This window comes from Colobus angolensis, unplaced genomic scaffold (genome assembly GCF_000951035.1).
Source record: "Colobus angolensis palliatus isolate OR3802 unplaced genomic scaffold, Cang.pa_1.0 Scaffold97, whole genome shotgun sequence".
NCBI classification, from domain to species: domain Eukaryota; kingdom Metazoa; phylum Chordata; class Mammalia; order Primates; family Cercopithecidae; genus Colobus; species Colobus angolensis.
Genome location: NW_012123709.1, coordinates 2,711,941 through 2,728,800, shown reverse-complemented (window position 1 = coordinate 2,728,800; position 16,860 = coordinate 2,711,941). Strand labels below are relative to the sequence as shown.

At 35.4% G+C, this 16,860-nt stretch overlaps 1 protein-coding gene across 1 annotated transcript in view; it reads left to right on the top strand.

Annotated features, from left to right (window-relative positions):
- SPRED1 (sprouty-related, EVH1 domain containing 1) overlaps positions 1 to 15,658 on the top strand; it is a 107,693-nt gene extending 92,035 nt beyond the window's left edge. Inside the window, exons 6-7 of the mRNA XM_011932653.1 lie at positions 6,532 to 6,633; positions 9,447 to 15,658. Of these exons, the coding sequence (XP_011788043.1) occupies positions 6,532 to 6,633; positions 9,447 to 10,097 (753 nt within the window). The 3' untranslated portion in view covers positions 10,098 to 15,658. The remainder of the gene's footprint in view (positions 1 to 6,531; positions 6,634 to 9,446) is intronic.
- Positions 15,659 to 16,860: the final 1,202 nt, after the last annotated feature.

Here is a 16,860-nt window from a genome sequence, read left to right as displayed (position 1 = left end):
AGGGAGAGTTAAAGACTGGAGATAAATTTTGGAAATCATTATCAGAGAATGAAAATTGAAACTATGAGGACAGTTAGAATTACTTTGGAAGACTATGTTCTATTTTAAAACTATTAGCAGTAGGGAATCACTAAATATTGAGTCAGTGAGTTAAGAAAGAACAGTCACATTAGGCGAACCAGAAAAGGGTGTCTCAGAAGCCTGGGGAGGGCAGTGATGGAGTAAGGAAAGGAAATGATGGAGTAGTTAATTAATATTTTACAGCAAAAATGCCCCAATAAAATTCAAATTCATTTCTATAAAGGTAATTGATAACTGTACCACATTTTCAGTGGGATTAAGAGGTGTGCATGACTGGAGAGGAAACAAAGATGATGTTTGCTAGCCACTTCTCTAGATGCTTGACTGCAAAAGCCTTCCTTAACAAATAGATGGAGTTCGAGGGGTGCAGGGTCGAGAAATGAATATGGTCATAAGATGAAGAAAGTGGAGAAATTAAAAGATTCAGGACAGAGAGAAATTGATAGAGAAAGGTACAACAGAGACTGTAAAGACAGGAGAATTGCATGAGAAGAGAGAAGTGCAAGTGAAGTTTAGGTAGAGTTACAGATTTGCTATAGAGACAGAAAGTTAATGAAATTCAAACTTGATTAATTCAGCATTGTGGGCCCTACTATTCTTGTCCTAAAGTCTTAAAAGTGGGTAGAGAGAGAACAAAAAACCTTCTAGATCATCTAGGACCTTTTCTTCCAGCAACTCTCATACCATAGCAAATACAGTTTGAATTATTCAAGGTAGACACGGATTGTAAAAGTCTCTGGGTAAGTCTCCCAGGCTCCCTGTAACTTTATTTTTCACTGATCATTATTATTAATTTTTATCATAGCTGGTAACTACTATGTGCTAGATACTGTTTTAACTGCTTTACTTATATAACTCTTAATCTCACAACAAACTGGCAAACTACCTAATTTTAGTGATTAAAAATTATCTGTAGTTTATGTATGTTGTCCAAATTTATTATGAAATTTTATAAAAAATTAAAGAAAAATTAAGGAAAAAATTGCAAGCCAGTTTTACCTTGAGCAAAATAATTGCAAGAATAAAGGCTAAAAGCAATCTGCATGTTTTCGCTAGAGATTTGGGGATATTAAAATGAACCTACCGGGAGTCATATTTGCTTGTAAACGTCCAGGCATCCTATGAAACATTTGAATCTGGAGATACTCATTTTAACAGTTTTTAATACAAAATATTTTCCCACATACTGAGTGGGCAGAAAAACTCATGTCAACGTAGGAGAGAGGTAAAGTATGCATATCCTGAACTAAGTCACTGATTCATACAGTTGGACAGGGAAAGAAAACACGGTGAATGGAACACAGGGACGTTACAATACACCAGGATTCCTCATCCCAGGCCCAGGGAATGTATTGGGCCTACCTTCTTTGGCTGAAAGAACTATAAATTTAAAGGTGTTCTTTTGATTGATGGGGAAAAAGAACTGAACTCTTCTCCCAAAATAGTAATGGCAGTTATGATGGGGTGGTTGAAGAATGTAGTTATCAGGTAGAAAGCACAAAAAGTGCTAAATAACTAGAGAGAGAGAAGTGAACAACATTTGGCAGACAGCTCTTAGCTTTGGGATTATGACATGGCCTCTGGAGCCTATTCTGTTTGGGTCTGAATTCCAGCTTCTTTACTTACTAGCTGTGTGGCCTTGGACAAGTTACTTACGTTCTTTGTGCCTTAGTATCCTCATCTGTAAATTGGTATAATATCAGTATCTACCTCCTAGAGTTGTTATGAATATTAAATAATTAATCTTTTATATATAAAGCACTTAGGAAAAATGTCAAATAAATAGAACAATAATACTTGTAATTGATACTTTTTCTTATCTCCAAGATTGATGTGACTTAGAGAAACAAGGGTTATATTATATAAATTTGCATAACTAGATGTTTACACATTTGCTGATGTTATAATCAGTGAACTTCTCAATTTAATAGGAATTATAATGGAATGGTTTTCTCTTTTAAAGCTGCAGTAGACTATAGCTATACATATAGTAAAGAAATATTGTAGAAGTTTCTTAATAGGAATAAAACACAGTACCATTCAGCACAGTGCTGTTAGGATAGTGTAGCAGTTGTCCATTTGTATGTGACCCAGAAGGCCTCACAGGATGAGTTTTCCATAGTACAGAATCTGGCCCTCAGCTTGCAGACCAGACACCTTATTTTCATAGGATACTAGGACTAAAATCATTTTCAGAGATTCAAGTAATTGAGTTTAAGAAAATGATATGTGAAAATCAGAACATAAAATTGGATTTCAACCGTCCTGAGGACTGTAGTTACTTGCAGTAGCCTGATTAACACATTCTCTACCTAAAATAGGTCTTTATGAGATCATCACTGAAAGCTAGCTTGGTGAGTGTAAATGCTCAACAAAATAACTATGTCCTTTGAATGTTTAATAACATTCAACTGGGGTAAGTTGATGGGTCCTTTTCTACAACAGAGGAACAATCTTGCCAAAAGGACTAGACAATTGCCTTGCTGAACTATAAAGAGTAAACTAGCAAGTTAACTTACTAGTTTTATGAATGCTGCTAGAAGACATGGCTGCTGGGTCAGAGACAAAGGACTTTGTTATTCTTCACAGTACAATAGTAGCATGAGCTTCATGTTTGTGTTGGTTTCCCTTGCTCCTCCAAATCCCATGGGAGTGATGCTCAGAAATACGTTGTCCACTCAGTGGGTTTGCATCCCAGCTTTGGAGCCCTGAACTTAGGGAAGCCAAGTCTTTTATAATGACTTTTAATGCAGTTCAATAGCCTGCCTTACTTGCTGAGGAAGAAGATACCGTCTTTGTTATACTGGACACTAAACAAGCCTGTTTCCAAAGGGGAAACACTGTGTCTTTCAAGGGTTTCACTGTACAGATGTCCTTGAAAAGATAGTCGAAAACAAAAGGCCGATAGTGCATATGCTCACTAGATCTGCAGAGATGGGACCCATAAAGAATTGTCAACTGCGTTAGCTTAGGTTCCCTTAGTAAAGCTTCAATAGGCATTGCCAGTGTTTGTCTTTGACTCATTTTTTAATGTTTTGTAGAGCTAGTAAATCTTTTGAGGCCAGGCATGGTTGCTCACCCTTGCAATCCCAGGACAATGGGAGGTTGAGGTAGGAGGATCACTTGAGATTAGGCTTTTGAGACCACCTGGGCAGCATAGCAAGACTCCATCTCTAACATATAAATATATATATATATATATATAAATTAGCCGGGCATGGTAGTACACACCTGTAGTCTCAGCTACTCAGGAGTCTAAAGCAGGAGAATTGCTTGAGCCAGGGAGGTCCAGGCTGCAGTGAGCCACGCACGCCATTGCACTCAATCTGGGTGATAGAGTGAGACCTCGTCTCAAAAAAAAAAAAAAAGAAAAAAAAATTTTTTTTGGATGGATAGATACATTGTTTCAAAGTCTTAAAGGCCTGGAAGCCATTATATAGTTCTTTAACTCAGTTTCTTTTACTTTCACATTACCGGATTCATTTCACTGTAGACAAATATGACAGCATATGTCAGAGATTTATGACATGTTTAATACATAAAAAAGAATATATTCACTGAATACTTGAGAAACCACCAAACAACTTAAAACAGGAACACCCCCAATCTATACCTTTGCTTTCATCCTAGAGATAACTATTTCCTGGAATTGTTTTTGTCTGACATTCTCATGCTTTCCTTGATAGTTCTAAAACTTGTTTCTTTTTATTCTCCCAATTGGATATTTCAGTTGTTTTCAGGTTTTTGTTGTTATAGGCATACTGCTAGTACAGACTTTCTTGTCTGCAACTATTCATGTGCATGAGTTTCTTTAGAGTATTTAGCATTGGATTTTTGACATTGATGTGCTACAGAAGGTTCTGGGACAAATTGGACTTTAGGATTGATATGTATGTACCATGTGTACAGGGAATATGTATTGAGTATTTGAAAGACTTTGGAAATAACTGTGGTTGTTCCTTTACAAATGGATTTTAACTGCATGCTCTCACGTGGCCTTTTGCTAGGTAATCAAATGTTCTGTGTCACTTGTCTGTATATTCTGGATTCAGATCTTTCTGAGTTTTATTTGCAGCTAGTATCTCCTAGTTTGTGATTAGTTTTCACTCTTTGTGGTGTTTTGGTGAACAGACATTATAAATTTTAATGCAGTTGAATTTATGATACCTTTTATTATTTTTACAGATCCCTCCCTATCCTTATCTTAAAGATTTTCTTCCTAATCTAAAAGTTTTAAAGTTTTGTCTTTAATCCACTTTAAATTGATTTCTGTGGTAGGGATCAAGTTTTATTTTTTCACATAGGTTACTAATTGTCCCCTCACTGTATATTGGAGCCTTTCTCTGCACTGATACGCAGTACCATATCCGTCACGTCAGATTGCTGTGTATGTTTGAGTATTTCTGATGTCTCTAATCGAAATTAGTGCCACATTGTCATCTTTACTCTAGAAATGCTATAGCTCTATAATAACTTAATATTGGTAGAGAAAGTGCCTAACTTTGTTATTCCTCTTGGACCCCCCCCCCCCAATTTGGCTGTTTACCCTTTTAAAAAAATTAGAATCAGCTTGTCAAATCTGGTGACGAATCCTTTTATGATTTATATTTGAATTGCTCTGAATGTGTATATTAGTTTAGGGGATAATTTATCATCTTATTCGTGAATATGCTATATCCCTCTGTTTAGCTCTTTTTCTGTATCTTTACATAAAACTTTGCATTTTCTTTGTGAAAGGATAATACATATTTTATAGGATTATTTCTTTGTACCATTTTTATTGCTTTATTATAAATGGAATCCTTTTAAAATTTTAATTGTGACCAGCTTTGAAGAGGCATCTCTTATGAGTTTTTCAGCTGATAAATTTTCCTGAAGATTATAGCAAAAGTACCAAATTTTGAGGATATTAAAAAGCAGAAATTAATTGGGGTGTAACTTATCACATCTGTTTTTAGTAAGTGTGAAAAGGTCAATACTGTCCATTTATTTGTCTTTTCACTTAGAGATTGTGTGAGAGAACTAATATTCAGATACCCTATTGACTCAGGTAGTTTTCAAAGTGTGTATTGTTTAAGTGGTGTGTATGACTTTTTTCTGAGACAGTGGTGAGAAAATGGAGATTTTTACTCTTTAAAATAGTTCTTAGAAATACATATTTAATATACTAGTTGAGGTCATTGTATTCTACCAGGAAAGAAAATTGTTCTCTCTGCTTCCTTTTGTGTAATGTTCTTCTGTTTTTCACTTGACCAAACACCTAGCTTATTCTGTGTTTCCTTCAAGTCACATTTCCTTTCATGCCTTCCCAGACCATTTAATCCACAGTTATTTCCTCTTGTTAATTTCTAAATTCTTACATATTCTACTTATAAACATAGAATGGCCTCCATATTGTATCATTAAATGCAGAAACCAAGGGCACAGTACAAAGGATCCTATTTTAAAGTTGTGTGTGTGTGTGTGTGTGTGTGTGTATGTGTAAAAATTTTTGGAAGAATACACTAAAAAAATTTTTTTTTATGATAGCTTTTAAAACTGGGACTGAAAGGTCTAAGATGGAAGGAAGATTTTTACTTCATGTGCTTTTACACTATTTGAAAATTTTGCTATCTGCATCTATTACTATTTATTTTCAGGGTTATAGTTTTATTAAGTATATAACAGTAGTTGGATCAAAATTATCTGGAAAAATAAGAAGTAAACAAAATTGCCAAAATGTTGATGATAACTGAAGCTAGATAATAGACCTGTGGTGATTCATTACATTATTCTCTCCTTTTATGTATATTGGACTTTTTCACCATAAAATTTTAAAAATTAAACATTCATACATTTTAGCTGTAATTTAGGTCTGAAATGGGCTTTGCAATTCAAAACACTTGTAAATGTATCAGGACACTAAAGATTCCTATTTTTTTATTGCTATGTAATTCACCTACCACAAAATCATCCTTTAAAAAAGTATATAATTTGGTGGTTTTTATTACATTCACAAGCTTATGCAGCCATCAGCAGTATCAAATTCCATATCACTTCCCAAAAAACCCACACTGATTATCAGTCATTGCCACTCCTTCCCTATTCCCAGCCCCTGGCAACCATTATTGTGACATGTGTAACTACTTTATTTCTTTTTGTGGTTGAATAATATTCCACTCTACGGATTTACTACATTTTGTTTATCCATTCATTAGTTGATGAGTATTTGGGTTGTTTGTACTTTTTTGACTATGTATTCATTACTTGTTAAAGTTTAAATGTGTAAGAAATGACCTACAGTTTTTGTTTGTGTTTTAGGTGGGGGGAAATAATTATATTTTATTCTCAAAACCGTTTTTGAAAAACTGTACTGCTAATAGGTTATGAGGTTTTGGAATATACACTGTACATAGTTTCATTAAAAGTAAAATTCTTGTGTCATTTAAGTAGAAATTGTTTGTATTTTAGATAACATTTGGTCAGCCAGGCTTGGACATTCAGAGCAGAAGTATGGAATATGTACAGCGGCAAATATCCAAGGAATGTGGAAGCCTGAAGTCCCAAAATAGGGTAAGTAATGTTAGTTTATCTTCTGATTTGGAATTTAACTAATTAGTATATAGGTGAAGTTTTGCAGTCTTTCTAATTCTCCATATAATTGAATTGTACTGGAAAATTTTTCATTGTGTAAGTTTGCTGCATATGTGCTTATAAACGCCATTAGTTGAAAACTTTCCAAACTTCTCATTCGAGTCTAAAAGATTTCTGGAGCTTTTCGTCAGATAGGACCAAAAGGAATTATATATTGTTAATTTAATAAACTGTATCTGTCACCCCACCTTTAGCTCAGACCTAAAAATTTTTTTAACCCTAATTCCATATATCTGGGGAACAGAAGTGTGCCCCAAACTGAGTCAGATGCGTACTTGTAGTAGACTAGTCACTATGTCCAGGAACTAGAGCTAAAGATACAAATTTGTCTAGTTAGAAGACTGCATTTATGGATGATGGAAGGAGTCAAAAGACTTAATTTTGTTCTTTGGCCTCAAAGAGCCAACCTTCCCAGAAGGGTTGTGGAGGTAGGGGTATTTTACGTCATTTTTCAGAGACTTTTTGTGTACCAAAGCTATAAACATGTATGTCTTTGTAGTAATTTGCTAGGACTCCCACAACAAAATACTACAGACTGGGTAGCTTCAACAGCAGAAATTTATTCTCTTAAAATTCTTAGAAGTCCAAGATCAAAGTTGTTGGTAGGTTTGGTTTCTTCTAAGTACTTTCTTCTTGGCTTGCAGGTAGCTGCCTTTTCACTTTGCCCTCACACGGTCTTTCCTCTGCACGTACATCCCTGGTGTCTTTCTCTGTGTGTCCAAATTTCTTCATAAAGAAAACAGTCAGATTGGATTGAAGTCTCTCCTAAGGGCCACATTTTAACTTAGTCACCTCTTAAAAGGCTCTGTCTCCAAATGCAGTCACATTACTGGAGGCTAGGGCCTCAACATATGAATTTGAAGAGGACATAAGTCAGACCATAACATTTTGTCCTTTGTCCCCAAATTCACGCCCTTCTCACATGCAAAATACATTCATCCTCATCCCAACAGCCCCAAAGATATAACCCAATCCAGCATCAACTCTTAAGTCCCAAATCTCATCCGAATAACATCTTTCAATCAAGTGCGGGTAAGACAAGGTACATATGTCTTGAGGCAAAATTCGTCTTCAGCTATGAACCTGTGAAATTTGTAATTTCATAGTACAAATGCTATGATAGGATAGGTTAGAGAATATCATGATAGGAAAGGTACAGGATAGGCATTCCTATTCAAAAAGTGAGAAGTTGAATGGAAGAAAGATGTCATGGGTCCCAAGCAATTCCAAAACCTTACAATAATTCCATTAGATTTTTAAACTTTTTAAAATATTTTAAGATTTTTAAAAAAGGATTTTAGGATTAAGAATAATCCTTTTTGTTTTAATATTCTGCCTTCTGGGCCCACTGGAATGGTAGCCCCACCCTCTCAGCTATAGGTGTCAGCATTGCCCCCAGGGCTCTGGGCTGCTACAGCCTGGCCCACTGACACTGAGGAATTGACCCCACCCTCTGGAACTGAGGAGAAAACTGCCTGCCTTCAGGCTCATTCTTCCCTTTTCTTGAAAGATAAGTCGTATTTCACATTACTCCCTTGGCCCATCCTGTAGAATTCCAGAAGTCCGGCAGTCTTCCTTCATTTTGTCCTGACTCTGTCCCCTTCAATCCAGATTGACAGCATTTCGTTTTACCATATGATTGTCCAACCACACCCTAGATATTCTCTCTGAACATGCTTTCTCATTTTATTGCAAATGGGTAGACATAGAACGTATCAAATCTTCATATTCTATTCCTTTTTGCTTAACAGTTTCGTCTTTCAATTTGTGTCTCTCCTCTTGAATGTTAGTATAAGCAGCAAGGAAAAACGAGACTATATCTTCAACACTTTGCTTAGAAATATCTGCTAAATATTCAGGTTAATCACTCACAAGTTCTACTTTCCAAAAAACACAGGAACACAATTTAGCCACGTTATTTGCTGCTTTATAACACAGGCCTTCCAGTGTCCAAAACATGTTCTTCATTTCCGTCTGAGATCTTACCAGAATCACTTTTAAAGTCCATATTTAGAAGCAACAGTATCTTCAAGGCTCTTTCTAACATGCATCTCAAAATACTTTCCACCTCTACCCATTACCCAGTTCCAAAACCATTTCCACATTTTTAGGTATTTGTTAGAGTGACACCGCACTTTGACTAATACTGACACTAAGATCAGTATTAGTCAAGGTTTTCCAGAGTAGAACCAACAGGATGGATGGACGGATGGATGGACTGACGGACGGACAGACGGACAGGCGGGCAGGCGGGCAGGCGGACGGAGGGACGGATGGAGGGAGGGAGGGACAGACGGACGGACAGAGGAACGAACGGATGGAGGGACGGACAGAGGGACGGACGGACGGATTTTATTTTAAGGAAATGGCTCATGCAATAGTAGAGGTACAGATCCAAAATCTGCAGGGTAGGCTGTCTGAAGACCCAAGAAATAGCTGTAGTCTGCGTCCAGAGGCACCCTGCTGGCAGAATTTCTTCTTGCTCAGGGGGAGCTCAGTCTTAGTTCTAGTAAAGCCTTCAGTGGATTTCATGAGGTCCACCTACATCACAGAAGGTACTGTGCTTTGTTCATAGTCCACCAATTGAAATGTAGATCTCATCCCAAAAACATATCATGGAAACATCCAGAATAATATTTGAACAAATATCTGGACACTGTGGCCCCACCAAGGTGACACATAAAATTAACCATCATAGCCCTCATTACAGTTTTTATCTGTTTCTTTTTTAGGTCCCTTTAAAATCAATCAGACATGTCAGCTTTCAAGATGAGGATGAGATTGTCAGAATAAACCCTCGAGATATCTTAATACGTCGCTATGCAGACTACAGACATCCTGACATGTGGAAAAATGACTTGGAAAGAGATGATGCTGATTCCAGTATTCAGTTTTCTAAACCAGACAGTAAAAAATCAGACTATCTGTACTCTTGTGGGGAGGAGACTAAGTTAAGTTCACCTAAAGACTCCGTGGTATTTAAGACGCAGCCTTCCTCATTAAAAATTAAGAAGTCAAAACGAAGAAAAGAGGATGGTGAACGTTCTCGCTGCGTATACTGCCAGGAAAGGTTTAATCATGAAGAAAATGTCAGGGGAAAATGTCAGGATGCTCCAGACCCTATTAAAAGATGCATATATCAAGTTAGTTGCATGCTCTGTGCAGAGAGCATGTTGTATCATTGTATGTCAGACTCAGAGGGAGATTTTTCTGATCCCTGTTCGTGTGACACTAGCGACGACAAGTTCTGCTTGCGATGGTTAGCCCTGGTAGCTTTGTCTTTCATTGTACCATGTATGTGCTGCTACGTCCCTTTGAGAATGTGCCATCGCTGTGGTGAGGCATGTGGTTGCTGTGGTGGGAAACATAAAGCTGCTGGATGAAATGGTCCAGTGCCAAAATGAGCTTAAAATCTCTGTTTCCAGAAATTAGCTAACTTGGATTTGTGGAAGCTTTTGGCAAGCAATATGGAATCTTGCCTGGTATCATTGGGGCCACACATGGAGGAAGCAGAACTCATCAGTTCTTGGCGTTTCACGCCATGCCTAACTTTTCCCTTGAGTGCATGGCATGTTTTGTTACAGGTTGTAGAGTATTTGCAGAAGGAAACCATTTCTGGTTATTTGGCTATAAAAAGTCAGCATAAAATATCCAACTAAAAGGGATTAATTTTTTGGCATTTTTGTATATTTATGCATTAGGTGATGGGACTTTTAAAGGTTTGAATTTAGGACATGAACTAAAAAGTGCACTAGGGGACAGTTGATTTCAATTTAAGAAAAGTTAACACTTGACAATTACAAGAAGTAAAACAAGTGCAACTAAATCATTTATTAGTTGTTTTTTGAAAGCAGTTTTATGTATAAATAACAAATGTTTATATTTAACTAAATGTAAGGTACGAATTATTACATATTAAACTTTTCTTCCCCTTCCTAGTTCTGAAGTAGATATATATATATATGTATATCTACTGTCACATTCCATATATTTTGAATATTTAACTCATCTAGTTAATAATGTTTTTATTCCATGTGAATGATTTGATATTTTCATCCTTATTTCTCTTTGGCTACAATTTATATTGAGTTATATCTGTACATTCTGGTAATCTAAAATCCTTAAAAATACTCTAATAGCCTTGAGTGACCAACTTTTTTTTTAAAGCACAGATGTAATTGTCTAATGTTTTGATGGGAACGTAACACTTATTTTTATATAAAAAGAGACTGAGTAAACAAACATTATAGAAAAAAAGTGAAGTTTTTTAGTTGTTTTTGTGGTATTCAACCAGCAAGTTGTTTTCTTTCAGAGTTTCCTCCTTCAAAAAATTACATTGCATTTACAAATGTTTTACAAGGCAGAAAGTTTGACTGGATAGTCAGTGTAAAAGCTTCCTCTTGAGATCTTCATTTATCATTCTGCTAAACCAGAATATGTTCAGCTGTGTTACTGATTTTTTAGCTTAATCCTCAGTGCTTATTATTTACATAACAATGATAACTTTTTATCAGTTACACTTTATTTTTATTTAAACTGGCCAAAAGCAAAAGTATTTTATGTTAAAATGTGTGCTAAACTATCCCAGGAAAGTCTTTAATCCAACATTGTAAATGAAGTATCTTGTACATGTAAATGTATTTCTTTTGCAGAGCATTATATTACTGGATGTTTAATTTACAAAATAGTTGGATAAATGTTCCAACAAACTTTAAAGTACCTTGAAGTCAAATTGTCTGTTTTTGTTTTTGTTGTTGTTTTCTTAAGTGTTACATTAAAACTCTAACCAAGGAAAGGGTTCTTTAAGAACATTCCCTTAGAGGGATAAAGTTGAGAAGTGTGCCTTTTTTTTAATGGCTTGAAGTTTCAGAGGTGATAAAAATTAAAATCACACTACCATTTGAAGCTCATTTTCTATGCAGGTTTTTAAACGTCATTTATGTATCGTTCTTTTTATATATCACACTTAAGCTTGTGTTAGCTTTTTTCTTTTGCCCCAGATCAAACGGAACAATGTATATAACACTATCTGTCTGTAAAATACTTTTTTTAAGAAAGCATTTATATTTATATGACAGCTTGAACTGACAACATTGTGTATATAGATCATCTTGAAGTATTATTTCACATTGAAAAGAAGAAAAATATATTGATAACTATAGATGTTATGAAGAAGAGGGTATTTCTAGTTTTGTACTAAAAATCAATTGGATGAACTAAATCCAAAACATGACACTGTAGCAGCAGTTTTAAGTCTTATTTTTACTGTTTATATATTTGAATGCTGCTACAACAGATGATCTTCATCCCTGAAGTTTTCAGCTAAGCTTGGTTTCCTAGAATAGACTGTTAACTTTCAAAATTTTTATTGGTGAAATGGAAATACTGTTTTTCCTTGTGAATGAATTTTCATATTTGTAAGTGCTAAGTTTATAATTCAGGTTTGATCAAGGTGTGAATTACTGAAGAAAATAACTTGCTGGCTCTATAGGAAAATGCTGTGGAAATGAACTGTGTATATACTTCTGGGAGGAATAAATTTAATCATTTCTTCTGTTAGGCACTAATCAGTATAGTGCAACTCCTGGTTCTGTACTGTATTTTATATGCAACATATATGCTTTAATATTTTAATGTTTGTGCATTAATATTTTCAATTTGTTTAACCACTTTGCTGCTAAGATTTTGCCGTCCCATTCCCATTTTTTCCTTTACAATTTTAAACAAGTTTCTTCATTAAAAACTATGGTGATGAAATGGTTTTTATTTTACCTTGGATCTTTATAGTTAACATACCCAGTTTCTAAATCAGTCTACAAGACTAACTGATGATATAATGTTCTCTGAATCCCTATGTGGAAATTTTCTTTTGAGTAAATTAGAATTCCTTTGTGAAAGCAAATGGGTAGTTTAAATCACTGATTCTTAAACATGTGTATAGGCACCTTCAGGAACATTTTCTCATTCTCTGTACAGATTCAGCACTGCCAATTGGCTTTTCCTCTAAAACTTTTCTTTGTTTTTATCTGATATAAGCAGATGGCTCAAGACAGCTGCTTCAGTAATAGTATTGAAAATGGAATCATCTAGATGGTATGACAAGCAAGACTGGTCCGATGAACTTGTTTTGTTCAGAATTGATAATTCTTAAATGATATTTTTCCTGGCTTGAAAAAGGACATCATTTGATTTCTGAAGAAGTATGTCATGTGGAGCTTCAGCACCACCTACTGGATGATTTCCAGGCCAGAGACATGAGATGGCAATAGGTATCTAAGGGTTCATCACTACTACCATTAAAGGGCTATTTATGTGGTGACCACCTCTACCAGGGAAACCAGGAATAAGAACTATCTCAAAGGAATTGTAAAATGGTTGTTTTCCTAATGTGTCTTGTTGGCTTGCTGAAAGATTCTAAGCACTTTTTTCTTACATATCCTGTTTTAAAATATTGGTTGATATTTGGGACTGGCAATCAAACTTAATGGATGTACTGAGGCATTTATAGAACCAGTTGCTTTAACTCTCAAAAGCCATTACCAAAATGGTATTTTTTTCCTCCTTCTGCCAGTCAGGAAGAATTTTTAAAAATAATTCTCAAAACATGGAAAAACAATCACACCTGTATTTTATCATGACAACTTCAGAAAGAGTGTGTGTGTACGTTTCTTTCTGGTTTTTTTGAGACGGAGTTTCACTTTTGTTGCTCAGGCTGGAGTGCAATGGTGCAATCTCAGCTCACTGCAACCTCTGCCCCCTGGGTTCAAGCGATTCTCCTGCCTCAGCCTCCCAAGTAGCTGGGATTACAGGTGCCCACCACCATGCCCAACTAAGTTTTTGTATTTTTAGTAGAGACGGGGTTTCACCATGTTGGCCAAGCTGGACTTGAACTCCTGACCTTAGGTGATCCACCCACCTTGGCCTCCCAAAATGCTGGGATTACAGGTGTGAGCCACTGCCCCCAGCCGTGTGTATGTTTCTGAGATGATGATGGGGTGGGGTTAGAATTTAAAGGGAAAAACTTGAACTACATATTTTCATTGGTTATTCAGCAGTGCCTAAAATGAGCTTTTGAAGTAATGTAAATGCACTTTCAATTCATGTGTGTAGTGCCATCTGATATCTTGGGTAAGTCTTGCTTTTTCTTTTCTTTTTCTTCTCCCTTGCCCCCTTAATTAAATGGCACAGAAATGTTTCTTAATATGCATGTAAGTCTCTAGAGACAAGAAATGTGCTTTCCTCTAAATGGTCAATGTAAAGAATTTTAAGGATATTTCTTGTATTGAAATTTATGTTCGATTTTGTGATTACACTTGGAAATATGTGTTAAATTGGGTTTTTAATTGTAGCCCAGAGGTGCATTAAGCAAGTGTAACATTTTTTCCGCATAAAACTTAGAAAACTTTAGTTACCTGAAAGGCAAGGATTCTTTACTGATTATTATGCTCATTCTTGATTTGACTTCCATGATCACATTTCAAAGTGTAAGAGGAAGCACTAGAAACTGGCACTATTGTTGCACTAAAAAAGTCTATAAATCATGATAATAGCACCATGAGGTCTTTTGCAGTGAGACAGACATAAAGAATGAATTTATTTAAAACAAACACAACCTGAGGTGATTTACATAAACCAAAAGAAAAAAAAAAAGGCTTTAAGGTATTAGGTACTGTTTGCCTAGCAGCCAGGTGGTTATAAGACATTCATATGCTTTGGTACACTGAAATGTTAGCCATTATTCCTGAAAGCTTCTTAAATTGCATCAGTTGTTAGTTTTGAAATTTTTCAAGAATAAACGAGTTGAAAAGTCTTTGTATTAAAAATACACATAGATTTTTGTGAACATTTCCAGTGTGTAGTGTCATTTGCTTTCTATTTCTGACCTCAAAAGTGCCTCACTTGTATATTATTTCCATTAAAAGCTTGACTGCATTCTTTCTAATGAACAATGAAAAACTGTTTAACTTATGTCATAATGTGTCTCCTTAGATACAGTTAACTAGCTTGATAGTTTTGAGTATATAATGTAAATAATACATTATAAGTTTGTAACCACTTTTGTTACATCATACCCATGTCATTGGACATACCAGATGATTATCATAAGATTTTATTTTAATGGTTTTTTTCCATCCTGGAATTACCTGATTAAACCTCTCATGAATTCTAAAAGGACTTTTTCTTATTCTCCTAGAGCTTATCAAATTATCACATAAGAGATAATTACTGGAGGAGAAAGTAGTAAAAATGGAAGCTTTTGATAATTCTGTTCTTTGAAAGTATATTTTTAAACTGAAAGTTCACATATAGTTCATCTTAATAACATTTATTCATCCTTAATTCAGATTTTTTTAAAGTCTCTTACCTAATAATGTTATATGTATTGGTTTGGTAACATGTTGCAGCTAAGCTAATGATCTTAAGTGGCAAATGTTTAACCCAAGACTACTGATTTTTTTATATTCAAGTCAGTTTCATGGTTTTACTTAACTTACAATATAAACAAAAAGTAGCGAATAATCTAAATGAAAGGTTATTAGGACAGTAATCAAAAATTGTAGTGTATCTCAACACCAGAATAAGTTGGATTACTATATTATAGTTTATTTGAAAAATCAAGGAGTAACTGTATCTTTACTATTAATTATGAAATGTAGTCTCATGTGCTTATTTACAGGTTTTTCAGAATTCACTTTACATTCTTCACATCAGGTTAATACCCACAAGTAAGTAGAATAGCTTTTATAACAGGAAAATTGAAACTAGGATTCTAGCTTGGCTTTCAATAGAAGTGTCATGCACATAATGCTCCTTAAAGAAAAAGACATCAACATCAATGGTATGAAAACTGTAGTCAGTCTCTTTAAATCTAACTGCTCTAAGATTTGCAGTTTTAGTGAGATCTGAAATGATGGTTTAAAAAATACATTCATAATAAAAGTCTAACAAAATCACAGTTGAAATATTGTTTCTTTTGTCTTTATTTTTGTTACATAATATATTTTATACATGATTACTTTTAATCCTCAAATAACCTTGTAAGTATTATCTTCCTCATTTTTCTAAGGAAGAGATTTGGGCTTCAAAAGGTCAAAATATCGGATTACATAGAGGCACTAGGTCTGAAACAAGTTGACTCCAAAGCATAGGCTTTTCTTCCCGATGCGGTTTCAGCTTTCTCAGGAGTTACAGATATATTTCATAAAATAATCATTCTGCTAAAATGAAATTCTGTTGTTTTAAGTTGGAGTAATTTTGTTTTATAAACGAATAGTTTCTTAATTTCTGCTCTTCCCTTGTCCATTTCTGGGCCCCCTATCTCACTGAGTTGTGGTATGTGATCCACAGTATGGCATGGAAATTTTTTAAATTGGAGAATAATTGTGATAATGCTTCAAGATATGTTAGTTGTGAGCTGATTCAATGGGAAGCACTAAAAACATACATAGTTCGGTTTGTGGAATTGTTCATTTTGCTCAATTGGTGGTTTATTGGAGGGATTCATTTTCACCAAAGCAGCAATACTCCTCCTTGAGACACTAGGAAACAATATGCTAAAATGAGCCATGTACTCTTCCGACCTCCCCTCGTCCCCTCCCTCCCCCGCCAAGTGATGAGCTATTCATCTCTTGGTTATTCCATAGAGCCTGTTTTGGGAACCAAAGTTGTATTTATTGCCAGGACTACTTTTTTTTTATTTTGGAGACACAGTCTCACCCTGTGCCCAGGCTGGAGTACAGTGAGCAATCACATTACCCTGCAAACTTGACCTCCCAGGCTCAAACAGCCTTTCCGCCTCAGCCTCCCAAGTAGCTGGGGCCACAACAATTGCCACCACACCCAGCTAATTTTTGTGTTTTTTTTGTAGAGACAAGGTGTTGCTGTGTCACCCAAGCTAGTTTTGAACTCCTGGGCTCAACCGGTTCTACTTCGGCCTCCCCAAAGTGCTGAGATGACTGGCATGAGCCACCGCATCCGGCCGGGACTACTACTTAAACATGCTTCAGACGATGAGATTAGTATTCTCTCTCCTCTCAAAATTACTGGTTCTGTTAACCTGGAAATAATTTATAATAACCAAGATGCTATGTGCAATTAGGAAGAAAGGAGAACAAATTCCAGAATATTCAGTATTGAAATGTCAAG